The sequence below is a fragment of the Bison bison genome, unplaced genomic scaffold (assembly GCF_000754665.1).
Source record: "Bison bison bison isolate TAMUID 2011002044 unplaced genomic scaffold, Bison_UMD1.0 scf7180017858048, whole genome shotgun sequence".
NCBI classification, from domain to species: Eukaryota; Metazoa; Chordata; class Mammalia; order Artiodactyla; family Bovidae; genus Bison; species Bison bison.
The window spans coordinates 4,561,684-4,578,350 of NW_011488621.1; the positions used below are offsets into that span (position 1 = coordinate 4,561,684).

General features: G+C 37.5%; 1 protein-coding gene across 1 annotated transcript in view; it reads left to right on the top strand.

Moving 5' to 3' along the window:
* Positions 1 to 6,463: 6,463 nt before the first annotated feature.
* Positions 6,464 to 16,667, top strand: part of CNGB3 (cyclic nucleotide gated channel beta 3) — a 190,438-nt gene continuing 180,234 nt past the window's right edge. Inside the window, exons 1-2 of the mRNA XM_010862156.1 lie at positions 6,464 to 6,574; positions 10,347 to 10,428. Of these exons, the coding sequence (XP_010860458.1) occupies positions 6,464 to 6,574; positions 10,347 to 10,428 (193 nt within the window). The remainder of the gene's footprint in view (positions 6,575 to 10,346; positions 10,429 to 16,667) is intronic.

Here is a 16,667-nt window from a genome sequence, read left to right on the forward strand (position 1 = left end):
CCATGCATCACAGCACGCCAGGCCTCCCTGTCCATCACCAACTCCCGGAGTTCACTCAGACTCACGTCCATCGAGTTGGTGATGCCATCCAGCCATCTCATCCTCTGTCGTCCCCTTCTCCTCCTGCCCCCAATCCCTCCCAGCATCAGGGTCTTTTCCAATGAGTCAACTCTTCGCATGAGGTGGCCAAAGTATTGGAGTTTCAGCTTCAGCATCAGTCCTTCCAATGAACACCCAGGACTGATCTCCTAAGCAACCTAGACAGACCAAAAACGTCCTACTAAATACATTTCCTATATATAGGCTCTTCCTGGTATCTTTCCACCAGTAAATACCATGGTCAGATTTACGAGGAGGTCTGATGAAGCTGTTTCTTCCTCTGAGGGCCCCAGGAAGGGAGAGAATCAGTCACAAATCTGCTGTTAACATTTCCTTGCATGTTTATATCCTAAGTTCAAAAATCTAACTGACCACAGGCATAGAGGATTAACTGAGAAGCTCCTAAAATGACCCCATACATATCTGAAAATTCATTCATAATTGTTTCTGAAGCAAAAATGTAATCAAAAAGAAAAGCTTGCCTTTTAAAACAATGAACATCCATTTTTTGAACAAAAATAAATATTGATAATTTTGTATTTTCAAGACATACAAATCAAATCATATAATCAATAAAGTTGGTTTTTATGTGTTTTTTTTTTGATGAAATGATTGAATCTAAAATGAAAACTTATAGTTTCTTTTTAAAAAATCAATAAAAGACTTATGATTTTGATAATATGAAAAACTACTTTTTGATAATGTGGGAAAAAAAAAATGGGCCAAAGAACTAAATAGACATCCCTCCAAAGAAGACATACAGATGGGTAACTGTTGGGAGCCGGCCTGAGGCACTCCGCCCATCGCAAAGGTCATAAGGAAGGAGGCTCGACATATGCAAAGGCGGGATGGAGCCTCAGGAGTCCCCCTGGAAATCCTTGAGCATCTACCTCCATAACCAGAGCCTGCCTACTTTACTACTTTGTGCTCTCACCTACACCTCTGACTTTACGGGGGGCTGTCCCCCACCACCTCTTTCGGAGAAGGAGTTAACTTAGAGCTCCAGTTAATAATAATTCCTGGGCATGACAGGAGTGTTCCAAACTTACAAACTCCTCTGAAGGTTCTCTAGCCTGCCTGACAAGCTTGTCCGGCCACATGTGATTGCTCACAGCCTCCCAACCGTGAGAAGCATGAGATGCTTTAAACCTTCTAAAAACAGGTTCCTTAGAAAAGTTAGAAAGCTATTAGTATAAGTATAATGGGCTGATTAGAAATTGTATTGGCGAAGGGTTTTTCATTTGTTGAGCCAATGTTTGCTGCCAAGTCTCCACATCTCCTGCCCTTACGCACATTAATGAATATATAGAAGAAATAAGTATTAACCTTTGATATAAATCACGTTAAACCTTAGGCTAAGTAAATTGTTCCTTAACTAAAACCAACTACACCCTCACCCTATAGGAATGTAACTTTATTTGGGTGGCTTCTGTTTTAAGAATAATCACCCCTGGAGAAATAAGTGTCCTGGTTGACTGACCACTGTCACAAGGAGAGGGTCATAAATTGTCAGCAGGCCCCCCTGGCCAGAAGATGATGTAACACCCCTAAGACCTCTGTATACATTTGTATGAAGCACCTGACTTTGATAAAAGTCAGGACTGCTGACCCCGTGTGACTTTTGCATAACATCTCAGTGTATAAAAGTAGACCATGGAAAATAAAGAATTGGGATCAGTTTCTCAAAATACTGGTCTCCCCATGTCGCTCTCTCTCGCAAACTCTGGCTAAGTCTCCATCTGGAGCGCGGAGCCCGCCATGCTTACTAATTATGCCTGGGCTTCTAAGATCCGATCGGGGAGGCCTCAGTGTCTCCTCTCCTTCGGGAGAATGGAAGGATGCCTGTGGCCTACATAAGTGGTGCAAGCTTCTTGTCTTGAAGTTTTATTGGTTTCCCACGTAAACCAAGCTACTCAGCCTCTTTTCTCCACTGAATTTTCCTACTGAGCTATCCTCATTCTGTTACTCTTTATATCGCTAATTAATATCTAATTGAAGCTATTGTAGCCTGATCCTCGCCGAAGCTGTCCCCACTTGGAACTCCCTGGATCAGCCGGGGCTGGACCTCAGCAGCTAACAAACATATGAAAAGATGCTCAACATCACTCATTATCAGAGAAATGCAAATCAAAACCACTATGAGGTACCATTTCATGCCAGTCAGAATGGCTGCGATCCAAAAGTCTACAAGCAATAAATGCTGGAGAGGGTGTGGAGAAAAGGGAACCCTCTTACACTGCTGGTGGGAATGCAAACTAGTACAGCCACTATGGAGAACAGTGTGGAGATTCCTTAAAAAACTGGAAACAGAACTGCCTTATGATCTAGCAATCCCACTGCTGGACATACACACCGAGGAAACCAGAATTGAAAGAGACACGTGTACCCCAATGTTCATCACAGCACTGTTTATAATAGCCAGGACATGGAAGCAACCTAGATGTCCATCAGCAGACGAATGGATAAGACAGCTGTGGTACATATACACAATGGAGTATAACTCAGCCATTAAAAATAATACATTTGAATCAGTTCTAATGAGGTGGATGAAACTGGAGCCTATTATACAGAGTGAAGTAAGCCTGAAAGAAAAACACCAATACAGTATACTAACGCATATATATGGAATTTAGAAAGATGGTAATGATAACCCTGTATGCGAGAGAGCAAAAGAGACACAGATGTATAGAACAGTCTTTTGGACTCTGTGGGAGTGGAAGAGGGTGGGGTGATTTGGGAGAATGGCACTGAAACATGTATAATATCATGTGTGAAATGAATCGCCAGTCCAGGTTCGATGCAGGATACAGGATGCTTGGGGCTGGTGCACTGGGATGACCCAGAGGGATGGTATGGGGAGGGAGGTTGGTGGGAGGTTCAGGATGGGGAACACATGTACACCCATGGAAGATTCATGTTGATGTATGGCAAAACCAATACAATATTGTAAAGTAATTAGCTTCCAATTAAAATAAATAAATACAAATTTAAAAAAATAAAAAATCAATAAAAGACTTATGATTTTGATAATATGAAAAACTAAATTAAAATTCTTCCTTAAAAATCTTTCCTGCATATTTCCCTCTTACAAATACACTTTTAAATGCTTAAGTATTTTTTTAGTTTTATTGAAGTATAATTGATTTAAAATGTGTTAATTTCTGCTGTATATTAAAATGATTCAGTTATGCATATTTTTTCCATATTGTTTTCTTAAAATACATAACTGTTATCTCAAGGAAATCCCCAGGTTCCAGAAATCCAGAAGGAAGAAGTATTAGATGTGTTAACTCAGGCTGCCCTGGGTGTGGATAATGTGGAGGGTGGTCTTGGAGCTGAAAGGCTCTGGTTTTAATTGGCAAGTGCACAAGAGAAGTTCACTAAAAACTCTATTGAAAACAAAATCAAAGCACCCTTAAAAAAGTACATTCTTGCTGGACTGAAAAAAAATCTGTCCAACAGCACAGACTATCAAGGAAGTTTGTTTGGGCTCTGGGTAGGAAAATAAAGTTCTCCTTAATAATTTTTAATGTTGAATCTCCCTCACACTGATTTGGGATTCAAATTCACACACACAAAAAGGGTAGAATAAGCAGATTTTTTAGTAATGCAGAAATAACCACCAGACGTAACCATAACTAACAAGATTGTAAGTCGCGAGAAGAATCAAGCTTAAATGTGTCACAATATACAACACAATGAAATGGTAAATATGTCAGGGAAAGGCTGTGTGGTCTAACTTTACTGTGGAAGTCATTTTGCAATATATACGTGCATCAAAACATCATATTGTACACCTGAAACTTACAAAATGGTATATGTCAATCATACCTCAATAAAGCTAGGAGATTTTACTTTTTAAAATAAGGCATGTTAAGGAATAAGATTCCACCTATTAATATGCAAGTATTTTTGCTTCACAAACTACAGGCCCAGATTTTATTTTATAAAAGTAGCTCTTTTTTCATTTATGTAAAATATTTATTCTCCAGAAAACCAAGTAAAATGTAATTAACCCATCAGTATTTTAATGTTTCTGGTGTCCTTGGAACTTGATGTAGTAAGCAAGATCTCACTTCAAAAGGATTTTCCTGTTATGAAAAGAGCATTTTCTATTATTTAAATTACTTCAATTCTTTTTTTATAAGGGCAGAACAAAGTTTTGCAATTGAAATATTCATTTCATCTTTTTTTTCTACAAAAGTGTTTGATATTTTTTAAAAAGCTAAATGGTTAAAAGATAGTATTTTTTAAAAACGGCAATATTTCTTTCATAATTTGGTTAACAGCTAAATGTTAATCTGTCAAACTGTGAAAGAAATATTCAGGTATTTTATATAGATGTTTAAACTGGATCACATACAATGAAAGAACACTATTTTTGATGACAAGGTGATACTCGAAGTGATGCAGCAAAGGTTCTGATAGAAATCATCTTTCCAGCTATTTAGGGAGACAGCAGAGATGCAGGAAAATATTAGTGAAAGAAACGGCATATTGTGGTGCCAAGTGTCGTTAAGAAATGCAAAATTTAGATTCTGTGAGTGTAATATATTTAATTAGTTTTGAATTAAAGCAGAGATATAGGGGAAACCTAGAGCTGTCAGATCACACAAAGGGCTTCAGTTAAATTCTATTCTGCAGGGGTTGAGTTTCTACTCTATATGAAGGCTCTCTGGGGGCAAAATAAATGATGCATAGTGTCCTCCTTCAAGGAGTTTAGGTTTATTGATTCAATGATTAATCAGAGAAAAAAATTAATACTAGTGAAAGATATATTTTTAATAATTTAAGAAACTAATAATCCAACAGAATTATCTAGGCTTATAAAACTAAGAATCACATATATAGTATTCATAATATTTCAGCAATTTGTAAGAAAATAGGAAACTTGAAAGAAATTTTGGAGCAGATTGCTTCCTAGCAATAAATTACATTTCCTCTAAAGTGATATTCGTCAAACATACTGTCTCTGTGTTATGGGCTCAGTAGTGTCCCCTCAAAAATTTGCGATAAAGTTCTAATCTCCCATACCTCAAAATGTGACCTTATTTGGAAATAAGAGTCTTTAAAGAGGTCAATTAAAATAAGGTCATTGAGGTGGGCCTTAATCTAATGTAACTGGTGTTCTTATGAGAAAACAGAATTTGGACACGAACACGAACAGAGGAAAGACACAGGGAGAAGATGATCATCTACAAGCCAAGGAGAGAGACTGATAACAGCTCCTTTACCACAGCCTTCAAAGGAAGCCCCTTGTTATCTTGATGTCAGACGTCTAGCCTCCAGAACTGCGAGAAAATACACTTATGTTGTTTAAGTCAGCCCAGCCTGTGGCGCTTTGTTATGGCAGCCCTAGCAAGCTAATAGTCTCTCTGCTTTATTCTAATGTAACCATCCTCGTGCATCGGAGATGGACGTTTAGGCTACTGGGAATGGGGAATACTGTCTCACTTTCCATTATATTTTCTAAAAAAAATCATTAATCTAATCAAATAATAAAATGCCAATTAAAGAAAATAATCACAGGAAGAAAAAGAAAAAGTAGTTACCTCACAGTTCAGAACTAGAAACGAGGACTTTGGGGGAGTTGCTTTATATCATAAGCACTTCGTTTTTGTTCAGTCGCTCAGTCGTGTCCGACTCTGCGACCCCATGGACTGTGGCACACCAGGCTTCTCTGTCCTTCAGCATCACCCAGAGCTTGCTCAAATTCATCTCCACTGTGTCGGTGATGCCATCCAACCGTCTCGTCCTCTGTCATCCCCTTCTCCTCCTGCCTTCTATGTTTCCTAGCATCAGGGTGTTTTCCAGTGAGTCAGCTCTTCACATCAGGCAGCCAAAGTATTGGAGCTTCAGCATCAGTCCTTCCAATAAATATTCAGGGTTTATTTCCTTTAGGATTGACTGGTTTGATCTCCTTGCTGTCCAAGGGACTCTCAAGAGTCTTTAATCATTTGCATGTATTATTTTAACCCTAAATTCAATAGATGGAGATAGGTAGGTGGGTAATTACAAAGAAAGAAAGAAAAATAAACCAATGGGCAATGTGCCCACATTTAAATAACCACTTAAACAATTTAAATCAACAATGAAGTTTTAATTCTCACTTCTAAATTATTCACAAGGGTATTTTGACTCTCTGAAGTTCATAAACAGAATTTAAATCACCCAAGCAGAAGTAATTTGCTGCTTTTAAGCCAAAGCCCTGACTAGCTAGAGAGTTGCCTCTAGGAATTAACTAGAACAAAATCCTGATTAAACAACTAATTGGCTTGTCTGCTAATGAAAAGAAAATCGAAGCACATTTCTCTACCTTGAGATACAGAGTCATAAAACAGAAGTTTTCAGAACCACCTCAGAGATGTTTAAATCACTGACAGTAAAATTCAACAAGGTGAAGCCTAGTGAAGGAAGCAATGAGAATGTCCAAGATCCTGATCCAAGCAGTGAGTCGCGGCAAGCCACGGGACAGGTATGTGCCCCATGTCCCTAAATCACTCCTGATTTGCTTCACTTCTTGGCTGGGAGAGGGATTTTCATAAACACTGGGATATGTGATTTCTCTGAAGTTTTACCTGCTACCAACTAAGTCATGGACTGTTCGTCTTTGGGGTTTATCCTCATCATTTTATATACTGCATATATTGGCTTTAAAATGGACTAATGCGTAGAAGACTCTATTACAATTTGGAAAAACCAAGTAAGACTTCTCTTTGTTGATTTTCACTTCTGCCATCATCCAAAATGAAATTGTTTCTCAAATATTAAGCATGTTATATGATCTAGTTCCAACAGAGAAGGTCAAACATCCTGGTCTTAGTAAACTATATTTTAATGGTGGTTTCTCTAGACCAGAAGTTCTCAATGAGGAGTAGTTTGCACTGAGGACAACTATCAGTATTTGAAGATATTTTTTGTTGTCACAGTTGAAGGGTAGGAAGTTATTGGTATCTAAAGGGGAAAGGCCAGAGATGCTGCTATAAATCCTAGAATGTGCGGGAGAGCCCTGTACAACATAGAATTATCCAGGTTAACACTTTAATATTACCAAAGTGGAGAAACCATGCTCTGGAAAAAATATTTTCTTAAGTTCTAAGTCTGTTCACCTTTAAAATAAAGATAATACCTGCTTTGTAGCCTTGGTATACAAACTAGAGACAGTATAGAGAAAGCATATAGTAGGGCAATTCTTATTACCATTATTAATCATTTGTATCCTTATGACAGATTTAAGTCCAAATGATAATCATATGATCAACATTCACTTACAGCTCTCTAAAGAACAATTTTCATGAATTACTCACTAGATTTACCTAAAATCACAACATAAGATTTTTAAAGCAAGAATTATTTTCTCATCTAAGGGAACTGGATGAAAGATGTCAAGTACAAACAAGAAGGTACCTCAGGGACTGGCATAGCATGGTCTAATGATTCAGGTTTAAATGAGCCTAGAGTACATAAAATATCAAGATTACCTAATGTTAGCCCTGGAAAATTTGCCTTCCTTTTCTGATTAACACTGACCGTTTTTGCAGTGGAGAGAACTGGAGAGAATGTGCTTAGCATGGCTTTACGAGAGTGTCCTTGACTTCTTTCTAATTCTTGTGTCAAAATAAATAATCTCACACTTTACGAGTTATTTATATGTTTAAAAACTTATAGACGGTCACAAATGTTGAGCTGGGTACTTCCCTTCCGCTAGCCTTGTTGTGTTTCTCTCTGGGAAAGTCATCACAGCGATGCTTGCCAACTTGCCAACTATCATGATTATTTTCCCACAGAGCACATAAAAAATAGCTAATACATTATTCTCTCGGAGAACATAATAGCTAACAGGAATTACTATGTGCCAAACAAAGTGTTGTCCCTTTTCAAGCACTATTGTATTGAATACTCACAATACCCACGGGCCCTGTTATAATTTGCTATTTACACACCACTGACAAATTGCAGACTCTGAATTGGAACCCTGTTCTGTCTGATTTTAGTGCCTGAGAACTAAATCATTAGGTTATGTTTCTACAGAACAGGAGAAATAGTAGTTGAATCAACTTTTCGAAATGCTTAACCTACAGGGGGAAAAAAAGAGATGCTAGAGACAAGGCAAAGTAAACAAAAATTCAGGAGCTGTCTTTCCTTCAGAAACATTAATACTGGAGAGCTAGTCAGAGTAGACCCCGGTAGAAACGCTCTTACACATTCTGTGCCATTCTGATGGCCACAATTTATGGATGCTCATCAGGAAGTCTCTAGCATCACATATCTTAAAAGTCATATTAGGGAATTATTTGAGTCTACTTTTTCCAATAATATGTCAGTAAAAGGAAAATAGTTTTTTATCCAGTTTCAACAGTGCTAAATGTTAAAATTGACACAAAGTTAAACCCCTATTTTCCTCTACAGAATATAACCTTTTAAAATGACATTTAAACAACACATTTCTGAAATACAAATAGATTATTTCAGTCCTATAAGGAAATATCTAGGAATGAATAAATCAATTTGCATTGTATTTTAAGTGTCATTTAAACAGTTAATTCTCAAACCAAAATATCAGAGGTAATTCAGATTTGTAAATAGTCATTAAATCAAAAATTGCAAATTCACATTTGTCCAAACTCTCTCTCATACTCCAGAGTAAGGCATTATTCACATAAATTTATATTTATGTACACATAAAACTATGATGAAAATGTTAATGAATAATATGACGTAAAAGTACTTGATTGAAGTCAGAAGGCTTTGTCACTATTTCATAATCTATCCAGAGATCCGTTTTCTAGGCAGTTAATCAATTCCTTATTCAATAATATAAGAATGATAATAGCTGCCTTGCCTAACACGTATGTTGTTACAAGGCTGAAATTAAATCATCTAATTCATTTGCTTTTCAGTTTAAAATGTGTCTGATATACAGTGTCTAAAAGTAATGTCAAGATTCATATCAAGGCTTATAAGACTCTCAAGACCCCTTCCTTCTTCATTGGCCTCATATCCTCACATTTTTCCCCTTCTGAGCACTTCCGTGGTCTCCCTTCATCTATACACACCTTAGGCTTTTGCTAAACATGCATCCTCTGTCTGGAGTATTTTCCATGCTTTGTCCATCTGGAAAACAAAAATCTCATCTTGATTTGTAAATTCAAGAGTCACTTTCTCTCTAACAGTGTCCATCCTTTCCCTTCCACTCCAGTAGAACTGACCACTCCACCTTTAGCCCCACCTCTAGGGTCCACAAACATTTTCTCATCATCTATAACATTTCTTGTCAGTTACATTTGTGTGTGTTTATTCCCCCTGCAAGACTGAGAGCAGCTTGGGAGCCAGTTTTTCTGTGCTTTAACCTTATCTCTTGATTCACTCTGTCCCCATAGGAAAATCTTCAGGTATACACTGGCCACATCCAGCGAGATATACTTACATTTCAAGGAAAGCTTAAGTGTTCAGATAAATGAGGAGGCAGAGGCAAATGAAATCGTGGAGGGAATAAAGAAGAGAGCTGTGAGTAAAGACACCAAAGTGCTTTCTTCTCTCCATCACTTTACCTTCTATCACCAAAGACTTAGCTCAGAACCAATGTTCAGGTTACGGGAAGTGAGAACCAGAATTGTGAGAAGCATGTGTCAGGGAGAAGCAGCAACCACACCAGAAAAAACAGACTGTGGCCAACAAACTGTTGATGTTGAAGCTGATTATCCAATAGTAGAGTCAGGAATATTCATCTAAGTGCAAGAACTATCACTTTTAGTATATCATAAACAAATGATCAGTTTTGATGATAGGCTTGATAATGAAATGAAAAACTCATAATTACATTCAACTTCATTTTTATGTAAAATCACATATTCAGTTTAGTTCAGTCGCTCAGTCGTGTCCGACTCTTTGCGACCCCACGGACTGCAACACACCAGGCCTCCCTGTCCATCAGCTCCTGGAGTTTACTCAAACTCATGTTCATCGAGTCAGTGATGCCATCCAACCATCTCATCTTCTGTCATCTCCTTCTCCCACCTTCAATCTTTCCCACCATCAAGGTCTTTTCCAATGAGTCAGTTCTTTGCATCAGGTGCCAAAGTACTGGAGTTTCAGTTTTAGCATCAGTCCTTCCAATGAATATTCAGGACTGATTTCCTTTAGGATGGACTGGTTGGATCTTCCTGCAATCCAAGGGACTCTCAAGAATCTTCTCTATCATCACAGTTCAAAATCACACGTACAGTCTCTATTTTTTTTTCTCAAAGGGAGAAAACAAAAATGAAAAAAAATGTCTCAAAACCAAGATGCCACCAGTCTCAGCTGAAGAGTCACAGACCAAAATCCAAGGTAAGACCCAAATTTGTAGGAAAAAAAGTAAAAAGTATATTTCTCTGAAGTGTATTGTCTGATGAAGCACACTATTCCTTGACTAGATATTACCTAGGGTGATGCTTGAGACAATGTGAAAATATGAATATTTACAAAAATTATTCCTTCATTCAGTCATTTATTCAGTAGATGTCTTCTTTTTCACCTATCACATGCCAGGCACTGGCCTGTGAGTTAGAGAAACAGTGATAAATAATTTGGGTTAAGTTTATATTAATATAGCAAATACTTTTTCAGATAAATGTTATGAAAACAATAAAATAGATGTGGCTTGTGCGTGTGTAAAGGTTCTGTGTTCTTCTGCCAACTCTCTCCTCTAGAAATCTTGTCTCCTCCTAAGGCTGCCACATTCATTTCTACATTGATGATTCTAAATTCATATCAGACCAATTTCTTTTTTAAGACCCTGTTCAATATTTTCCAAGTAACCACTGGACAAATATACCTGAACGTTCTACTGCCATCTCAAAGAAAGCATGACTAAAATTGAATTCCTTATCTTCTCCTTCAAATAAGCTCGCTCTCCTGATTTATTTCTATTCCTGGTTCTATCTTTTTTTTCTTTTTCAGTCTCCTGGGCTCAAAACTTAATTGATGTTTTATTCCTCTGTCTAGGCTGCCCTGTAAAGAAAATTAGCCACCAAATCTTCTTTCATAAGGGCTCTCAAACCCACTTCATTCCTTTCCGATCCCAACACCAATACTATCCTTATTAGTAACTCATGCCTGCATGACTCCCAGGCCCTAAGTGATCTCTTCTGATTAGAGCTCTATTTCACCCAATCTTTCTCCTTTTTGTCCAGCTCTCAACAGTATTAGCAGATTACTTTTTCAAAATTAATCACTATTTTGATCTCCCATCTCTGCTAGTCTCTTCTAAAGAACCTTGAGTGCCTCAATATTGCCTGCATGACAAAATCTAAATTACTTCACCTGACTTTGCAGGATCTAATCAAATCTACTCCCAGTCCCTCTTTCCAGCCCTTCTCTCCTATTTCTCCTGAGTAGGAACACAACCACCAGGGAAACAGAAAAATGGTAGAGGAATCACTAGAACAGAATATGCTATTGTTAAACAATAATGTAATTATTGTCACAAAACTAGAGTAAATGTCTTAGCTTTTCATATATTGGACAAAGGTCTATCTATGATAATTTTTAATGATTCTCTAGTTTTACTAGAATAAATCTTGGGGCTGAGGCACAATTGACTTTTCACCAGCCAAAATTCCTGTCTATAAAGAGGAAAAATAAGAAGAATATGAAAATTACAAACAAGATTGTAAATGAACAATCACAAGAAAGGTTGTAAGTAAACAAATTACTCCAAAGTAATATCAACACACTCAAAAGCTGAAGAAATGGTCCCACTGCCATTATATCTGACTGCTCTCACTTAAGAGAAAGACAAAGTGTCTATGTGAAGAAAATAAAAATGTAACAGAAAACTGTAGAATAATCTTGAATGACTGGAGGAAAATAATATGTTCCCAGTTTGAAAGATAACATTGTGGAAATAAAAATCTATTTTTATAGTTAAGTCATATTTCTATTTTTATTATCTCTCTAGTTTTATTGATTTTGTTTATTTATCTATTTTGAAGTATAGTTCTAGATTTTTATTGTCCTTATTAGAATGAAGAGAATACTTACTTTTCTCTATAGAAATCAGCTATTTTGTCCACTATCATTCTTTTGCATTTTCATCTCCTCCAAGATAACAAAAAAAACAACAGTGTTTATCAAAGAGTCAGCGTTTACCATTTATTTACCTAAGAAGAAAGAAAAAAAAAAGTGAATGTTCTGCAATGTTTTTCAACATAAATGTAGTTTAATATCACAAGGAATGATGCTAAAGCTGAAACTCCAGTACTTTGGCCACCTCAAGCGAAGAGTTGACTCATTGGAAAATACTCTGATGCTGGGAGGGATTGGGGGCAAGAGGAGAAGGGGACGACAGAGGATGAGATGGCTGGATGGCATCACTGACTCAATGGACGTGAGTCTGAGTGAACTCCGGGAGTTGGTGATGGACAGGGAAGCCTGGCGTGCTGTGATTCATGGGGTCGCAAAGAGTTGGACACTACTGAGTGACTGATCTGATCTGATCTGATCTGAACTCATTACTAAAGCTAGGCTCTTCAATTAGATTATTTGATTTAAAATATTTACTATGATGTGTCACTGAAAGGGAAATATTTAATAAGCATAAGACTCTATTTCTGATAAAAGTTCACATATATAAAATTTCCTCAGATAGTAAGACTCCTATACCAAGATGATATAATTTAAAAAACAAAAAATGCGTTCTTGACATTTTTTTCCCTCCCATTTTTTGTTTTGCTGAAAGTTTTCACTTTCATCTCAGGTTCAGAGATGTTAACAAAATAAGTCACTCATCTACAAATAAATAATACAAACATTTGTTAGAGAATTATCTAGCTTACTTTCAATAAACTAACATTAAACAGAAAGAGAAACAGAAAGAGCAGAAGATACACCACCAAACTGGGTTTTGACCATCATCCAGACTAAGTCCTGAGTCACAGCATCTGGAGTCCCAGCTGGGAAAGGGTCCCGGGCAGCAAGGCCGCACCCTGGGTGGGACTTCAAAGACTGCAGTTTGGGGTTCCCGCTTATAATCCCAGGACGCACACCGATTTCAGCATCCATCGGTGACCAGTTTGCAGCTCTGGTTTCATGTTAGTTTTAGCGTGTAAAACTTGGACTGTTGCTAAGGCTGGGACCTGGTTGCCCTGGCCCCCTCCAGGTCTCAACAATCTCAAGGCTCCTCCCCCATCTTATCTACAGTGCTGCAGCTCTTCCACTCCCAGCAAACAGTCACTCTCAGTCTGGGCAGTGTCCAGGCAGGTTAGAAGCAAGGTCAGAGACCCACTCTGCTTTGTCTCTGAAGCCTAAACAAGACTATTTATTTAATTTCCCTAACACCTTAATGAAAACAAAACTTCAACCAAAAGACACCTCTCTGGATCCTAATTCCTCTTTGACTATTGCCTCATTCCCACGTCCTCCTTTAGAGTAAAGACTGCTTGAAATAGCTATATATACTTGTAGTCTTGGATTCCTGTGGTCCCTTTCTTTTTTACTGAAATATAGTTGCTTTAATGTTCTATTAATTACTGCTGTACAGCAGTGACTCAGTTACACATATACATACATTCTTTTCCATATTATTTTCCATTATGACTTATTATAGGGTACTGAATATCGTTCCCTGCGCTATACAGCTGGACCTTTTTCTCTTTTTTTAATTTGACTGCACCTGGTCTATCTGTGGCATGTGGGATCTACTTCCCTGACCAGAGATCAAACCGAGGCCCCCTGCCTTGGGAGCACGGAGTCTTAGCCACTGGACCACCAGGGAAGTCTGTGCACATCTTTTCTACAAAGCCACCCTACGGCTGGACCTTACTGCTTGTCCATTCCACATGGACTAGTCTGCATCTGCTGATCCCAGGCTCTCACCAGCCCTCTCCCTCTCTCTCCCTCTTGGCAAGCACCAGCCTATTCTCCGTGTCCCTGTTTCGGTTTCTGTTTCATAGATAGGTTTATTTGTGCTGTGATTTAGATTCTACATATAAGCGATACCACATGGGGTTTGTCTTTCTCCTTCTCACTTATCTCACTTAGTATGATAATCTGTAGTTGCATCCAGTTCAGTTCAGTTCAGTCACTCAGTCCTGTCCGACTCTTTGCAACCCCATGGACTGCAGCACGCCAGGTGCCCCTGTCCATCACCAACTCCCAGAGTTGCATCCATATCACTTCAAATGGCATCTTTCATTTTTATGGCTGCATAGTATTTCATTGCATATATGTATCACATCTTCTTTACACATTCATCTGTCAGTAGACATTTAGGATTTTTCCATGTCTTGGCTATTGTGAATAATGCTGCTATGAACATGGAGGTGTGTGTATCTTTTTGAATTATAGTTATGTCTGGATACACGCCCAGGAGAGGGATTGCTGAATCATTTGTTAATTCTATTTTTAGCTCTCTGAGTAACCTCCCTTCTGTTTTCCACAGTGGCTACATCAACTTACATCCCCACCAACAATGTAGGAGGGCTCCCCTTTCTCCACACCCGCTCCAGCTCTTGACATCTTCTTAGCAACGATTTAAGAACATTATTTAATCTTCAATTTTTTTCAAAAGGAATAGAAGGTTTTTCTGTAGATCATATAAGCATTTTCACTACATACAATGAACTGTGGTTAACAAAGGGAGGTACTGAGGAAGAGAAACACCCTACAGTAGAAACCAAGTCTACATGAGCCAAAGGAAGAAAAAACCCACAAAACTGTCAAGATGATTCAATTGATTCAAGATGATTCAACTATAATTCTGTTTTATTATCACCTTTTTTAGGTTTTTATTGAAGTATACTTGATATACAATGTTGCTTTACTTTCTGGTTTGCAGAAAAGTGATTCAGTTATACATAGATATATACACACACACATTCTTTTTCATGTTCTTTTCCATTATGGTTTATCACCGGATATTGAAGATAGTTCCCTATTCTATACTGTAGGACCTTGTTTGTTATCTACCTTATGTATTGTACCTTGTATCTACTAATCCCAAACTCCTGATTTATCCCTCCTCCACCCCCTTACCCCTTTCGTAAACTTGAGTTTGTTTTCCATGTCTGTAAGTCTGTTTCTGTTTGGACCTGGAGAAGGGAAAGGCTCCCCACTCCAGTATTCTGGCCTGCAGAATTGCATGGACTATATAGTCCATGGGGTCGCAAAGAGCTGGACATGACTGAGCGACTTTCACTTTCACTGGCCATCTGTATGTCTTCTTTGAAGATATGTTTATTTAGGCCTTCCATCTATTTTTTTTTAATTGGGTTGCTCGTTTTTTCTTATTGAGTTCTATGAGTTACTTGTATATTTTGGAAATCAAGTTCTTGTCAGTCACATCATTTGCAAGTATTTTCTCCCGGTCTGTAGACTATCTTTTCACTTTTTTTATGGTTTCCTTTGCTGTGGAAAAGTTTATAAATTTGATTTGTTCTCATTTGTTTCTTTTTGCTTTCCTTGGGAGCCTGACCTAAGAAAACACTGGCATGATTTATGTCAGAGAATGTTTTGCCTAGGTCCTCTTCTAGGAGTTTTATATTGTCATGGTGTATGTTTGAGTCTTTAAGCCACTTTGAGTTTAGTTTTGAGTATGATGTACTTCATTGATTTACACACAGCTGTCCAACTTTCCCAGCACCACTTGCCAAAGAGACTGTCTTTTTTCATTGTATATTCTTGCCTCCTTTGTGGAAGGATTAATTGACCACAGGTATGTGGGTTTATTTCTGGGCTCTCTTCTGTTCTGTTGATCTGCATGACTGTTTTTCTGCCAAGATCATGCTATTTTGATTGCTGTAGTTTTGTAATATTGTCTAAAACCTGGGAGAGTTATGCCTCTTGCTTTGTTTTTTCCCTCGTGATTGCTTTGGCAATTCTGCACCTCTTATATTTATATGATTCCATATAAATTTTAGGATTATTCATTCTAATTATGTGAAAAAATCACGGGCAATTTAATAGGAATCACATTAAATTTATAGATTGCTTTGGGTAGCATGGCCATTTTAATAATGCTAATTCTTCAAATCAAACAGTATGAGATATCTTTCCATTTCTTTAAATCACTCTGTTTCCTTTATCATTGTTTTATAGTTTTCAGCATATAAGTTTTTCACCTCCTAGGTCAGGTTCATTTCTAAGTACTTTGTTTTTTGATGAGATTTTAATAGTATGAGTTATTTTATAATAGTAATGGTCTCAAATCTGTGGTTCTCACATAAAAATATAAGCTTAATGGCATGAAACCAAGGATCACATCTTCAGGATTATAAGTTTATTCTTATTATATTTTGTAAGTGTATTTGTAAGCTTAATTTTCATGATTGGTAATAAAAACTCTTTGTGGAAGCTTCATTTAACAGAGGAGCTATTTGAGTAGGAAGGAGAAAAACAGCATCATTTAAATTTGCAAACTAAGCATGTCTTCAAAAATTTTAATAGGAATAACAGATACTTTGTTTTGAAAAAGTAAAAGCAAAATTATTACTGCTTAAAGATAGCATCTTACACATGGTTGGTATTTTTGTGTTCTTTACTTCAAAACATGCAGGTGCAATGTCATAATATCTGCAGATGTTGATTTC